The sequence below is a fragment of the Colius striatus genome, chromosome 2 (assembly GCF_028858725.1).
Source record: "Colius striatus isolate bColStr4 chromosome 2, bColStr4.1.hap1, whole genome shotgun sequence".
NCBI classification, from domain to species: domain Eukaryota; kingdom Metazoa; phylum Chordata; class Aves; order Coliiformes; family Coliidae; genus Colius; species Colius striatus.
The window spans coordinates 102,603,534-102,617,695 of record NC_084760.1 but is presented as its reverse complement, the minus strand read 5'-3'; the positions used below and the strand labels follow the sequence as shown (position 1 = coordinate 102,617,695).

Here is a 14,162-nt window from a genome sequence, read left to right as displayed (position 1 = left end):
CCAGACTTACAGAGAATTTTGCAGACAATACAGACAACTCAGTAGGCTTTTCCTTTCTTCTTTTAAAACTAAAATCAAAAGCTGCTAGACTGATTAGCAACAGACTTACTTTCCTTCATCACTGTTCTCACACACTCAGAGGCAAACTAAGGATGTGAGGGGTGACGATGTGTTTTGAGCAAGATTATGAAGCAATCCAGACTTAAGCAGAAGCTCAAGCCACATACCTGACAACTATGCCTAGAGAAAAAATATCCCACAGTCGGAAAAAAAAACCAAGACACTGCATTTTTCTAGACCTCTTGGACATGCTCCTTTACACTAGATGGCACTTCATCCTCACCTCAGGCATTAACTTTAACTTGTTATAAGTGGTTCAGGAACACAGAGACAACTTATGCTTGCTACATGCACATCATCAATCTCTTCAGCTCAAAGATGCTTTTAGGATATCTGTGGAACAGCTAGCATGGAATGAATACCACATGTCATCATCCAGTTCTCATATGAACAACTTAGCCTGACCTGTAGAACTGTAATCTCTTGCCCAATGTAACACTTCAAAAGCTAGTGCATCAGTGCAATACATGAAGATCTCACGTAAGAGATGCAGGCACAGGTAGGGATGACTGAAGGCAGGCAAGACAGGTAAGTACAGCAATGTCTTTTTCACCTACAAGATCCATTGCCTGTAACACAACACATTAAAAAAAAAGTGTTTCTCCAATCATTTTCAAATCAAGTATGTAACTGGACCGTTATTATTAAAAATGAGTCTGTTATAGACAGTTACAGAAGATTTTTCTTTTGAGTTTTATTTGTTTATAACAACACAAAATACATGTTTCCACTTGGGTATTTTAGTGCAACCAAGAATTACCACATTAAGCTTCAGCAAGGTGACTTATGTGTTTCTGTATGCAATGAGAAAGATATTTAAAGTGTCTCCCTTTGTTGCACAACAGTTTAAAGCTTCAAAAATCTAAGTAAATACTTCTCACAGATTTAAACAACAGATACTTTGCTTGATTATGAAATGCTTTTGTTGGATCAGCTAAGTGTTTTCTGCATTAGAGCAATTCATTGGTAAGCCACAGGCAATACTACAAAAGTGGTATCAGAGTAGAGGTGGTGACATTTTAGTAGTCTGTGCAAGAATTCCACTCTACTTTTTGCAAGCGGCATATCTTGAAGATACATTCTCCCAGTTGATCACATTCCAGATGGCTTTCAAATAATCAGGTCGAACGTTTTTATACTGGAGATAATAAGCATGTTCCCATACGTCGATTCCTAGCAAGGGAATGAGACCTGTAGAAACAAAGGAGGATAAATTTTGTACGTCTCAGAAAACATGCTCTACATGTAAAGTCTCATACTGCATCCTCAAGTCTGAGTCTTTAGCTGCAGGAAGATAAAGAGCTCTCCAGCACATAGGTGCACACTGCAGCATTTTACAGAAATATTTGTCCTCCACACACACAACGCATAAACCAAAAGAGACAACTACAATAAACACCTACGGATACTCTAGAACTGCCTTGAAAACAGAACCGTAACCCACAATAATTTCCGAAAGGTTTACATTTTTTGCACAGTTATGAGGGCATTTTCACCATAAAGTAGATTCTTGCCATGCCAGTTTGCCTCCAGTATTTTAATCACAATTAGATGTCTAATTGCTTTCTTTGCTTTTGTGCTAAATATCCTTCTCACTGAATTTTAATGGGGAGTTTTCATGGAGGGGTGAAATTTACCCACATGATGCTGTATGTCCCCCTACTGATAAACAATATGATACATGAAATTCATTATCATTTCTACAAATTCTACCAAAGCAAAATGTTTTTAAGATTACTGGAATACAACTTAGACGAACAGCTACTGAAGGCAGGATTCACCTTGGCCATGTCCTGCCTGCCATCATCACTGCTATGTCACCCTAAGCAAGTCAAAATATCTTCAAAAGCTATGATGGACAGCATTATGCTGTACTAAGACTTATCCTCATCCAAGACTTAATTGACACTCATTACTCTTTATCAGTACTAAGGAAACAGATTATAAGCCTTCCATTTTAAACCCAGTCTACATAGCAACAAGGTTTACTACATACATCTTCCCCTTCCCTGTTCTCTGGTCGTCTCTGCCAGTTGTGTGAATAACCTCTCTGTCAGAGAAAACAACCTAAAGGCAAGAGGCTTCATGTTCTTCAACACAGGCAAGCTACTCTGGTTACTCAAAAATAATCCAAAGGAGCCCAGCTAAAACTATTGTCAAGAGAGAGCGCTTTCACAGTATGCCACATCTATTTTCTCTTTGACTAAATAAGCCCTATTGCTCTTCACAGTGTTGAAGTCCTGCTTTACAAATGCTGTTTTAAAATTGCCACTGTTTTTTCACTCTTGCTGCTAGCAATATTCAGTTTTCCAGTTCCATTTATCCGGTAATTTTTTCACGGCATTTGGCTACAAATCCTTTTTCAGATCTCATACACTTGCCTAGGCTGTTCTAGAGAAGCAGAGGGGAAAGAAAGAAACCCAACCTGTTGTTCCTTGCAAAGGATCTTGATTTGCACAAGCTGCTATTTGTAGGCGTCCCTGGTCTTTGTTATAGCCAAGCCACCCCCAGCCTGATCCTTGAACACCAACTGATACAGCTGTCAGCTTCTCCTTGAAGTTTGCGAAGGAACCAAAGTCACGCTTGATGGCTTCCATCAATTCTCCTGGAGAAAAAGCACAGAAAGATCACAGAGTGTCAGGTACTTGACACCTTTCATTTTCCAGACGTCACTTGGAAACTGAAAGTGGAGCATAAGCAGTTGGGCTCTGTGGGAAAGAAGTGTCTAGATAGAGTAGTTGCATCATTAAGTAACAGTTCCATGCCAACCTGCTTAAGAGGGCAAGCAGACTGGAAAGAAATTAATGCACAAGTCAAACATTCTGTTGTCAAAGACATAGTAAGGGTGCTACCAACTGGATATCCAGGAGCTGGCATTCTTGTTTAAAAGGAAAGGGAACACCACAGAGGACTAGGAAAGAAGGTAAGCAGCTAGTCTGCATACCTAAAAGGACAATACTAAGTGTCTGTTATTTCCTCACGTCGACACAGAGAAATATTTGGACATCTCTGATATAAGGAACAGCAAGAAGCATTTAACCACTTTCCTCAGATTTTAGATTTACATCTGCTTCTACAGTTTTCTGTTTGATATGGATAATTAGGCTCTGTTATTAGATCTCTTCTGTAATATTATTAGGCTAATCTGTGCTGGGACAAAGGAACAAAAAGTAGAATGGTTTAGTGTAACAACATACTGTCAAACTACTTCCTTTCCCCTACATCCTAGCACACTTATGGCTTTCAGGTACATAAATGTTTGCTCAAAACCTGAAGGTGTCTACTCTCCTTTCTGATTAGCATGTGTAAGAATACTTCATACAGCACAATGCTGGAGAATTCTTCATTCTTTCTGCCTTCACACAGACGGTCTTAAAAACCTCCTGGCGATAGCTGCAAATGCATTTTCAGACAGGCTTTAGCTTTAGCAGGCTTCCTACAGAAGCCTTGAACCTTTCAGTTGAAATTGAAACATGACATTTTAGGCTCACTTTCACAGAAACTTCACAGAAATTCGGAGACAAAAATCAAGGTTTTGAAGCACCTTTTCTGAGAATGCCACTTTAAAAGATCAGAAAGGGATCAATATCAGAACTGCTTGTTGAAATTTCAGCTTCAGAGCTTCAAAACTTTATGCTCTGGTCTTAACTGGATTATCTCCAGAGCATCGTAGAGTCAAAAGTCAAAAGTAGATGTCCCCTACAAATGCTAAACCAGAGTATAAAACACCTGAAGCCCAACAATTTACAGAAACGTACATACATCTCATTCAAAAACCCTCAAGTTTACCACAACAGCTTTTGTGAGGTATTATTGGGCCTTTACCTTTAATGGCAGGTCACTTATAGATAATCACTGCTCTATCCTCCCAGAGGGGATTTCTTCCTTTAGGTTTTAACTGCTAAACTGTCACTATTCAAACAAGAACATGAATCCAGCCACCAGGTTGGGTGGTTGACAGCACATTTCTTCCCTGTGAATTGAGTACATATGGCAACTTAATTCACACAGCTTTGTTCAGTTATTTTCTCTTATGAAAAAGGAAAAGGACAATATACAGCAACAGTCAAGTATTTTGCACTGTACTAAGCAGCTTTAGAAATTAGCCACTTAACACAGGGCTTTTTATCTTTTTGGTTTACATCCAAAAAAACCTCTGAATTCCTCAAAATTGTGACAACTGTCACATGGAAAGGCAGAATGACTCTAAAAGGAAAGGACTTTTTAGACTGTTTCAAAGAGAAAAAAGCTCATCAGGTCCACTGGTCAATTAAAACTGATGCAGTAAACCATTGTAGCAAGCACTAACCTTTGGGCTCTCCTCCTCCTTTAGGAGAAAGGTTTGTCCAGAAGATGGTATGATTGACATGACCCCCACCATTGAATTTCAGTGCAGGCTGAAGTGACACCTGAGCTGTAACGTCACCTAAGGATGCATAAAAAAAGAAATAAATAAAAACACCATAACCACATTAGCCACTAAGTTGCCATTAGGCCTTCATCAATCTCCAAAACCTTTCAAGTCTTACTAACCCACAACATGTCTACAGAAAATGTAATGCTTATGACTATTATCTGTCTCAGATGGTCACTGACAAACTACGTTAGATTCATCTTTGAACTTTTGTCACGATGTAATGATATGTGATCTGACAATATTGCAACTATCAGGCAGCACATACTACATTTATAACATTTACTGTCATCTTACAGCAGCATAAAGCAACTAGTACAGCCAGAGCACTTTAAGGATCCAGCCACTTGTAAATTGCTCAGTATTGCCACAAGATAGAATTAAAAAGAATCACACAGGATGGAAAGGGTTGGAAGAGGCCTCTAGAGATCATCCCGTCCAATCCTCTGCTAAAGCAGGTTCACCTTGATCAGGTCACACAGGAACACATCCAGGCAGACCTGGAAAACTTCCGGAGAAGAAGACTCCACACCCTCCCTGGGCAGCCTGTGCCAGGGCTCCCTCACAGGAAAGAAGTTTCTCCTCATGTTCAAGTGGAACTTCCTGTATTCCAGCTTATGCCCCTTTCCTTTGTCCTGTCACTACAGAAAAAAAGACCTATCCTCTCAACACATATTTTTAAGTACTTGTAAGTTTTGATAAGGTCCCCCCTCAGTCTCCTCTCCTCCAGGCTGAACAGTCCCAGTTCCCGCAGCCTTCCCTCATAAGGAAGATGCTCCAGTCCCCTGATCATCTTGGTGGCCCTGCACTGGCCTCTCTCCAGAAGTTCCCTATCTCTCTTGAGGTGGAGAGCCCAGAACTGCACACAGGACTCCAGACAAGGCCTCACCAGGGTAGAGTAGAGAGGGAAAAGAACCTCCCTTGACCTCTTCTTGATGCATCCCAGGATGCCATTTGCCCTCTTAGCCACAAGGGCAAATTGCTGGTTCACATTCAGTTTATTATCAATCAGGACTTCCAGGTCTCTCTCTGCAGAGCTGCTCTCCAGCAGGTCAATCCCCAGCCTGTACTGGTGCATGGGGTTGTTCCTTCCCAGGTGCAGGACTCTGCACTTGTCCTTGTTGAACCTCATGAGGTTCCTCTTTGCCCAACTCTCAAGCTGGTCAACATCCCGCTGAATGGCAGCACAGCCTTCTGGGGAAGGCTGTGCTCCCAGTTTGGTGCCATTTGCGAACTTGCTGAGGGTACACTCTGTCCCCTCGTCCAGATTGTTGATGAAGATGTTGAACAAGACTGGCCTCCAAACTGATCCCTGTGGAACTCCACTGGCCACAGGCCTGCAACTTGACTCAGCTCCATTGACCACCACCCTCTGGGCTCTGTCATTCAGACAGCTCTCGATCCACCTCACTGTCCACACTGCCTGAGCTTTCCTATGAGGACGTTATGGGAGACAATGTCAAAGGCCTTTGTTGAAGTCAACGTAGATGACATCCACTGCTCTTCCCCTCATCTAGCCAGCCAATCATGTCATCATAGAAGCCTATCAAGTCAGTCAAGACAAGAACATTGTTCACTCATCAACTCACTGATTTGCAAACTCAGAATTTGTACATTTCTTAAACCATTTACAGGGCAAACAGTCTGTACTTGAGAGAAAGCTGATGAGTACAGCGAGCACATACACAAACAAAATGTTTCATATAGGGGTTTTTTGAGGGAATTACTTGTAGGAAGAGACAGTGACCCATATCACTTTACCGCACATGACAGAACCCTGTGTCTGAAATGAAGAACAGACAGCTCTGTACTTCCTCCCTCTCCATAAGATGTCATACTTCTTAAAGACTTCACTGGTGCCTTGTGCCTCTAAATGGTGTTGCACCAGTTAAACGGATGTGTTCAAAAAGCTATTTTAGCTTTAAGAAGAATTGAAACATTTCAAAAGTTTTTGAAGTTTTTCCACCATTCTAATACGTTCTTCAATAAGAAACCAGTGAGGGCAGCTGTTTCCTCCACTCTCTCTCAAGAATGAGTGACAGGAATCTTCCTATAGCAACAAGTCCATTATCTTAATAGAGATGTGAGACAAGACACAAACAAAAGCCACAAGTAGTGCACCCGTTACTAAGGTTTTAACACAGGATTAAATGTTCTCAGCATCTCTTCATACCCTTTAAAAACTACAGATCGGCACAGGACTAGGCCAAAGCATCCAATGCAGTTAGCAAAAACACTAGTTGCAGAATTCAGGTATCAAGTGAAGGATGACATATCTCTTGTATCCACTCCAAAGTCACCTTCAGGACATTGAATTTTGCGTTTCTTAATGACACTTCTACATTCATGTAAAGCATACAGCATGTCACAAGCCAGAAATCCAAAAATATGTCTTTATGGCCACCACTCCACTACTCCTTAGAGGAACCTCACAGCCACTAGGAACTAGAGATGGCTTTTGACCTTAGAACACAGGATCTGTGGTGCTGTCAGATCAGTCCTACTGAATTTTGCACTGGAAACAACAATGGGGAAAAGATGTAACGTGCTTTTAAGTTACAGCAAAAGCATGTTGGAATTTATTTGTATTCCGAGTCCTTGGCCTTTGCTCCAGTTTACCACACTCCTGGCCACAGAAGACAATTCAGTAAACCAAGACAAGCAGCTCAGAGGTGCTCAAGAGACTAGTCAACTCAGTTTCTCAGCCTAGGAGAGGCATTTGTTTCTTTGTAAAAATCAGTTAAGTAAAGCACCACGGGTCATACGACAGTCAGAAAAGAGCAGGGAAAATTGTGCCAGGCACAAGCTTTCACTGAAAAGAAGTTTCAAGTTATTATTCTTCAGATAGTAAATCTTGTGCATTTTGATGCACTATTAATCAGAGGCAGCTTAAGCTGAAATACGTAAAGTCCTGTGTTGTGCCCTGTCACAGAGTGCATTACTCATTTTCAAATGAGTTGACAAGATATGCCAACAGGACTCAACTCAGGACAGCTTTTATTTGAGTTTTCTAAGCAGATCTAGATGATGGAGAACATGTTAATCTAAGAATACTACTTCACTTTCAACTGCTGAACAAAAGCCACTGACAAAGTTCTGTTCTCCAGAAGAGACACTAGCTAGCCATCTGTTGTGCTATATAATCCAATACTGAAACAATGCAGTTCAGAAAGACTTTTTTGATCATACTTAGTTTTTAGGCATGGAAACAGAACAATACTGAAATAATGAAGTGACAGTTCAGACTTTGCCCTTTTCTAAAGCCCATTCAGTCTTACAAATTTTCCTGAGGGGTCAAAATACACTGAGTATACTGGCATACCAATCAGGAAAAAAAAAACCAACCAACCAACTAAACCAAAACACACGCTCACAAATATCTCCAGTAATGTTTCCTTTGGTGTGCCTGATCATCACCACATTATCTATTTACAAAATCTTTAAGAAGATAATAACCTCTACCTCTAGACAGACCATTTCCAACAGCAAGCAAGGAGATACTATCAAAGGACAGTATTTTTTTTTAATACCTCAAAGGATCCACAGTACTGCAGATGCTCCTGCTAACTAAAAACCCTGCCTCCACTACTGGCTGAAGTCTTAGTTGCTAAACAGCACAACTAACAGCAGCAGCAGATACAATGTTTTCTTATAGTTGAGGTTCCCTTCTCAGTTGTGTTTGAACTAATTATGTCTCCAGCATACAACTTCCCTTGATCCACTACCAGCAGGACAAAACAGCAGCCCATATTGACTGACTGATTTTTAATCAAACCTCAGTAGTTCACCAATTTAGATTGTACAAGTTACAGAGGCACTTGAAACTTTCATAAGGTAACCAATGTTTTCTATTCAAGCACACTGGCAATTATCAAGGGATACAGAGTTCATATTTAATCAGATGTCAACAATTCTCACTTTCATTTAAGTTGAAGCAGTTAAATTATACCATGAAGCCACTTGCCAAACAGGCAGAAGCAAGTCTACACAGTAATCACTTTGTAGAGGTAAATTGATACTTTTCAGAAAGATCATAACCAAAAAAAACCCAGAAAATATTCCACCTTCTTAAAGAGATACATGTTATTTCACACGTTATTTTCATCAGTCCAGCTGAAAGACTGAAAGAAGATTTGAAAAAAACATTTTGTGTGTTTTACTGAAGCCCTGCTGCAACTGTAAAGTTTTCATAGAAGCCAGCAACTCTCTCCAGATTCAATCTGAGGTCTTAACAAAAATTTCCATGATGGCTTGCTACCTATTTTGATGTCTCACACTGGCACTCAACCTACACGACCATTTAATCTGACCGTCATAACTGGGCCTCATATTTAGATCACTTCACTGGATGTCACAGGTGTTAACCACATGTTAATCTCACCTCCATTTGTAGGCAACTATGATTATTTCACAAGAATAAGAAGAGCATCTGAAATGAAAATCAGCAAGGTACACAAATTCTAGTTTAGACGAGTTTGTTGCTAACCTCTCGTTACAAAATAATCATTTAGTAAAATTACTACTATCGACTGTTGACTCAGTCTTTGGTTCAAGTTACTATGGTAAATATGGACTAAAGCCACAACAAAGAATTTTCCTCTAGTTTTACAGTATGACAACTATGAAGAGAATTCATGCCTTTTAATTACACCTAGTTTTCAATTATCAGCAGCACTGAAGCTTATAACAAATGCTTGTTCCCAATATTTCACTTTATCAAAAAAAAGCCTGAATTAGATAATCTAAAACTTTTAAAAGAAACTATTTCCCCTAGAAAGAAGGGCTATTCATTTTTTTTTCTCCATTGTCTATGTCAACTAGCTTCCATATGATCTGTTGACTGGGGATATACAAACCTTTAGCCAGTGCCTCTTTATATTTCTCCTCCGCAACATTCAGGTTGTTCACGTAGGTGGCATGATGCTTGCTGTGGTGCAGCTGCATGATCTCTGCATTAATATGAGGTTCCAGAGCGCCATAGTCATATGGCAAGTCAGGCAGAGTGTGCTTTTGCCTAGAGACTAAACATCCCAAAGGTGCTACCAACTTGATACTGCTCCTAGAAGAGAAAAATCAGAAGATAGTAGTCTTATTTAGTACTTAGGCTTTACCACTGAAACCATAACTGTTATAATCAGCTACTCTCAGTACATAGGATGATACCTCTGATAAAGAAGTAAAATTTCTTTTTTTTTTTCTCTGCAGCTCGAAGCAAGCACATTCTGCAGCTTGACTGTAGATAAATTCACATAAAGGTCATGGATCTATGGCTTTGCAATAAAAAGCTGTCACTTCTGCAACCAATTCCCCGCAAAGAATAACTCCCATGCATGCAGGCAAAAACAAAGGTGAGCAGAGAAAGCAAGCAACATGCTGCCATTCAAAGCTTCACCTAGTCTTTTATTGATTAAAAACAAACACCAAGACATCCCTGCTAAGTCTCTCTCTCTCACTATGCAAAAAGTCTCTGCACTGGAAAATAAAAAAGGTTGAAGCCACCCCCAGTCACTGAACCTCTTTAGCACTCCGGTCTCCCGTGCCAATACACGTGCTTCTCTGTCATTGCGGCCGGCATGGGGGACCCACACGCTGCAGGATGACAGGGCAGCCGCCGTGTCCCGCACGGAAAACCATGCTGACCCTGGGTATCCTTTCCCATTTTAACACCTCGCACACCTCATGAGGCATGACAACGAACAATACGAACAATATGAAAGGAGAAGCACTGGGCCGGGATGAAGGTCAAGTCCTGAGGCTCTTTTATGTTTTGATAGTGACCTTGGCATAAATCAGGAATAAACCAAGAGCAAAACCCTCGGGGCCCTAAATAGCGGCTGAATGCGCCAACCCTGGCTAGCAAAGACGAGATCCTGGCAACATCGTGTCAGGAGACAAAAGCCGCTCGGTGCAGTGCAAGGGCAGAACCGGGGACGGCGAAAGGACATCGGCCAGCAGCCGCTCGGCCATGCCGCTGCGACCCCGGCAGAGCTGCCGGCAGCAGCGCGACCTCCCTCCTCCCGAAATGGCGGGGAGGCGCTGAGGGGCGACTCCACCCTCTCCTCCTCCTTCCCTCCCACGCACCCCTCGCCCGCGAAGCGCGAGGGCGGCTTGGCCGCCGCCTCAGGCTGCAGCGATCTGACCGACATTTCGCTCCCCCATCCCCTCCGCGGCCCGGCTCTCACCTGCCCGACGAAGCGAGGCGGCACAACATGGCGGCTAGCTCGCTACACCGACGGCGCAACCGCGGCTTCGCAAGCCCTCGCACGGCCCGCCGGGCCGGCGGCGGGGAGGGCGGCACCGGGGGCGGGAAGCTGAGGGGAGTCGAGCTTCACCGGGCCATAGTTGCGGCGACACAGCGGTCACCTTTTTTCTTTAAATCGAGAAAAATACTTGGTTTAATGTAGCAGAGTATCATAAACAGAACCAGTACAGAGAGTCGTTAGCTTAAAACTCATCCCCTGGCTAATGCAAGCCGAGGTGAGGCAGACACTTGGGGGCAGCCTCTACGAAGCAGAAAATCGCTTGCAAGCAGCTTCTGCCCGTGGTACGGCTGTTAAGGGCTCAAGGAAAGCTGCACAAGACGACAGTATTCAGCTCGGAAAACCTGCTTGGCAAAGCCAAGTTTCTGTCAGGACCACTAGCACTTAAAAATACCTTTTCAGCTATATTGTCTGTGACTCAAAACTTCGTTTAATTTCTGTTTTTTCCTCATTTCTGTTCACATCTTGTTCCCAACATGTTTTCCTCCTGCTTCACCGAGGCACAGAGTCGCTAGCTTAAAACTCAGCCCCTGGGTAATGCAAGCCGAGGTGAGGCAGACGCTGAGGGGAGCCTCTACTTAGCAGAAAATCGCTTGCAAGCAGCTTCTGCGTGGGGTATGGCTTTTTCCTCCTGATAGCAATTCACTGGCCTTTAGCACTAATGAAAATCCTTCTTTCGGCTACCTTAACCCCAACAACTGATATAATCGGTATAGTAAGCTTAAACAATCGATTAAAATTAGCTCTCCAGAAATTTAGGTCATAAGGAGAACTCACGAATTTTGGTCACAGGAGACACTATGCACACAGGACAAACATCAGGTAAATTTGAACTGTCTGAAAAGCTTCTCTGGTACCACAAACCCTTCATCTTTGAAAATAAACACATATATTCTAAGATCATAGAACCCGCGTTTACCAGACTATAAAAACACAAGCTACAAAAATTTAAATGGAGGTTAGAAAAACCTTCCTGAAAATAATTTATCTTGGAAATTACCAGGAAATCTACCTGTAGAAATACTCCCGAGGAACCAGCCCACTGTGATTGATGCACAGTAGTGTGTGCCCACCCTCCTGCTTTTTGGAGGACCTTAGAAAACCATGGTAATTTTCTTACACTTATCTTTTTTCCGGAGCAGTACTCTCTGGAAATCCAAGCAGTGAAAATAACTGCTTTATCAAGATACAATAAAAAGTTAGTTGTCCAAAATCAACAAGAGGTTTGAAAACAAGATTTTCCTGAACGATGAAAATATACAGATTTAGGCAGTAACTAATTGTGGAGATTATTAACGTTCTATTTATCAGTGACCAATAAAATGTTACTTTTTGTTAAACAACTACATTGAAGATTATTATATATCATAACACAGGTACTGACAGCCAGGCAAGATCAGGAATATTACTGGGTTGAGCATTTCTCTATGTATTATTTCACTGCAATTCACTAATACTTTGCAGTGAGTGTTCCAAGAAAGCAAGTAAATTATATATGATGCCTGTTAACTGGTGCTAGTGCTGTGCTGCTTTCATCAACAAAACAAATACAAAACAATGCCAGGATGCTTATTTAGAAGATGCCCTCTGGGCAGAGAAAGACTTCACCTTTACAATTAGGTTCCTTCAACAAGTTAAGATAATTTCTAGTCTAAGGGTGTAATCTTGTATTTTCTTTTTTTAAGCTCTTCAGCTAAGCTTTGAATTTTTCAGTACTTAAAAACTGAGTACCACACACTTAAGTAAATTTAATTAATCTTTATATGATGCCTTAAGAGATGAATTTCCTATAGATTTAAGTAGCAACCTATCATCACCTTTTTTTTTTTAAAAAAAACCAAACTATCACAATTAACAGCAACTACTGTGACTCTAAAGATACTTTACTGCCTTCTAGGTGAAAATGTCTACCATTTTCTTGGCATGAGCTGCTTTCATATTTCAGCCTATATGAACCATAACCACAGATTTCCCCACGAGGCTTTTTACCATCTGTATTACCAAAGAAAGTCAGTGTTATAATCTATGATAGGCATTTTAAGCAGTTTCTTAAAATTATGTTCTACCACATACAGGATCAGATGGACATGTACACACACTATGAATATTCAAGCAATACAATACTGAAACCAAACAGTACCAGCAACTACAAATCTCTATCACCATGTTTTGGTTTTTTTTAAAGCAGGAATTACTTTGGGTGTCAGATGCTGGTACTTTTTTGTACAGATACTCATCAATTCCCTTTCATGCATTAAAGTGCTATTTTTCAGGCAATAAGTGCTAAAGGAACTGTCAAAACACACCCAGGTATCATCAATGGAATTTATGCTTCCTGTGATAACAGCTAAGTGGTTTCAATACATTTAAGTGAACTCTGAAAATAGTGGTACATGGACTAGCATGTGTCTAGCAAACATGGCAGCAGCTCATAGCATTTTAATTACATCCATTTATGATTCTAATTCTTACATATCACTTAATGGTACCACAGAAACTCTTCTATAATGTAGTAATTCTGTGTAAATTTGAGATAAATTCAAGTATGAACTTTGGAGAAACACCACTTTCAAACAAGAGTCCCACTGTTTCTACAATGAATTGTAAAGCTATGAGCTATTTTATTATTGTTTTATTGGTGATATGAGAAGTAATTTTGTGATTTCATAATTTTAAGATTCATAGGTAGAAAAATGTTTAAATTGAAGTCTACCTGACAACTACTTCTATCTTCCTTTCAAAACAGTGCTTAAAAGCCAGTGGTTTTTCATCTCCTTGCTTATGTGCTACCATTACTAGATTAGCAGATAGAAAATAACCATCAGAAAACAAGGTTCTTAGAAATTCACAACTGACTGCTACAGAAGAATACCAGTATGCTTAATTAAAGGTATCACCAATGGAATTTAATTATCTGCACATATTAAGTAGTCTGTTCCCTCAGGTAGGCATCTAAAAACAGTAAAAGCTGTATCTATCTGGTTCAAGAGGCTGAATTACCAACTCCTTAAAGTTTTGTGGTTTAATTTTACTTGTTGGACACTTCTAGTTTTCAGGTTTGGGTTGTTTTGTTTGTTTTAATCTTCATAAAAACCAGGTTCTAACTGGTGAGTCGGAAGTAAACTCCAAGGTTTACTTTCATTAAAATTCTTTTTTTTCCCCCATATCTGCCACTAAGGAAAAAATCTGTAGATGCAGCACTATCAGGTTGGCCTGAAATTAGCACTTTGGCCCACCTGTAACTTCAGGCATTTGGTATAAGCTGTATCAAGATAGGACTGACACAGGAAGAAATTCAGTAGAAACACACATACTGTAAATACACTGCATACAAATAAGCCATGTAAACCAATGCAGAACAATGAGGA

At 40.8% G+C, this 14,162-nt stretch overlaps 1 protein-coding gene across 1 annotated transcript; it reads right to left on the bottom strand.

The window, feature by feature from the left end:
- Positions 1-794: 794 nt before the first annotated feature.
- SOD2 (superoxide dismutase 2) lies at positions 795-10,936 on the bottom strand. The gene is made up of 5 exons (XM_061991641.1): positions 10,717-10,936; positions 9,391-9,593; positions 4,430-4,546; positions 2,546-2,725; positions 795-1,311 (listed from the first exon to the last, which is right to left on the bottom strand). Exons 1-5 carry the CDS (start codon positions 10,743-10,745, stop codon positions 1,166-1,168), a joined length of 675 nt encoding a protein of 224 aa, XP_061847625.1. The 5' UTR covers positions 10,746-10,936; the 3' UTR covers positions 795-1,165.
- Between the last annotated feature and the right edge of the window lie 3,226 nt (positions 10,937-14,162).

Excerpts from the sequence above, each read along its gene's own strand:
- SOD2 (XM_061991641.1), bottom strand. The coding sequence starts at position 10,745 with ATGTTGTGCCGCCTCGCTTCGTCGGGCAG. Across the intron at positions 4,547-9,390 it reads TAAAGAGGCACTGGCTAAAG|GTGACGTTACAGCTCAGGTG; the intron begins GTTTGTATATCC and ends ATGCATCCTTAG. Across the intron at positions 2,726-4,429 it reads AGGAGGAGGAGAGCCCAAAG|GAGAATTGATGGAAGCCATC; the intron begins GTTAGTGCTTGC and ends CTTTTTCTCCAG.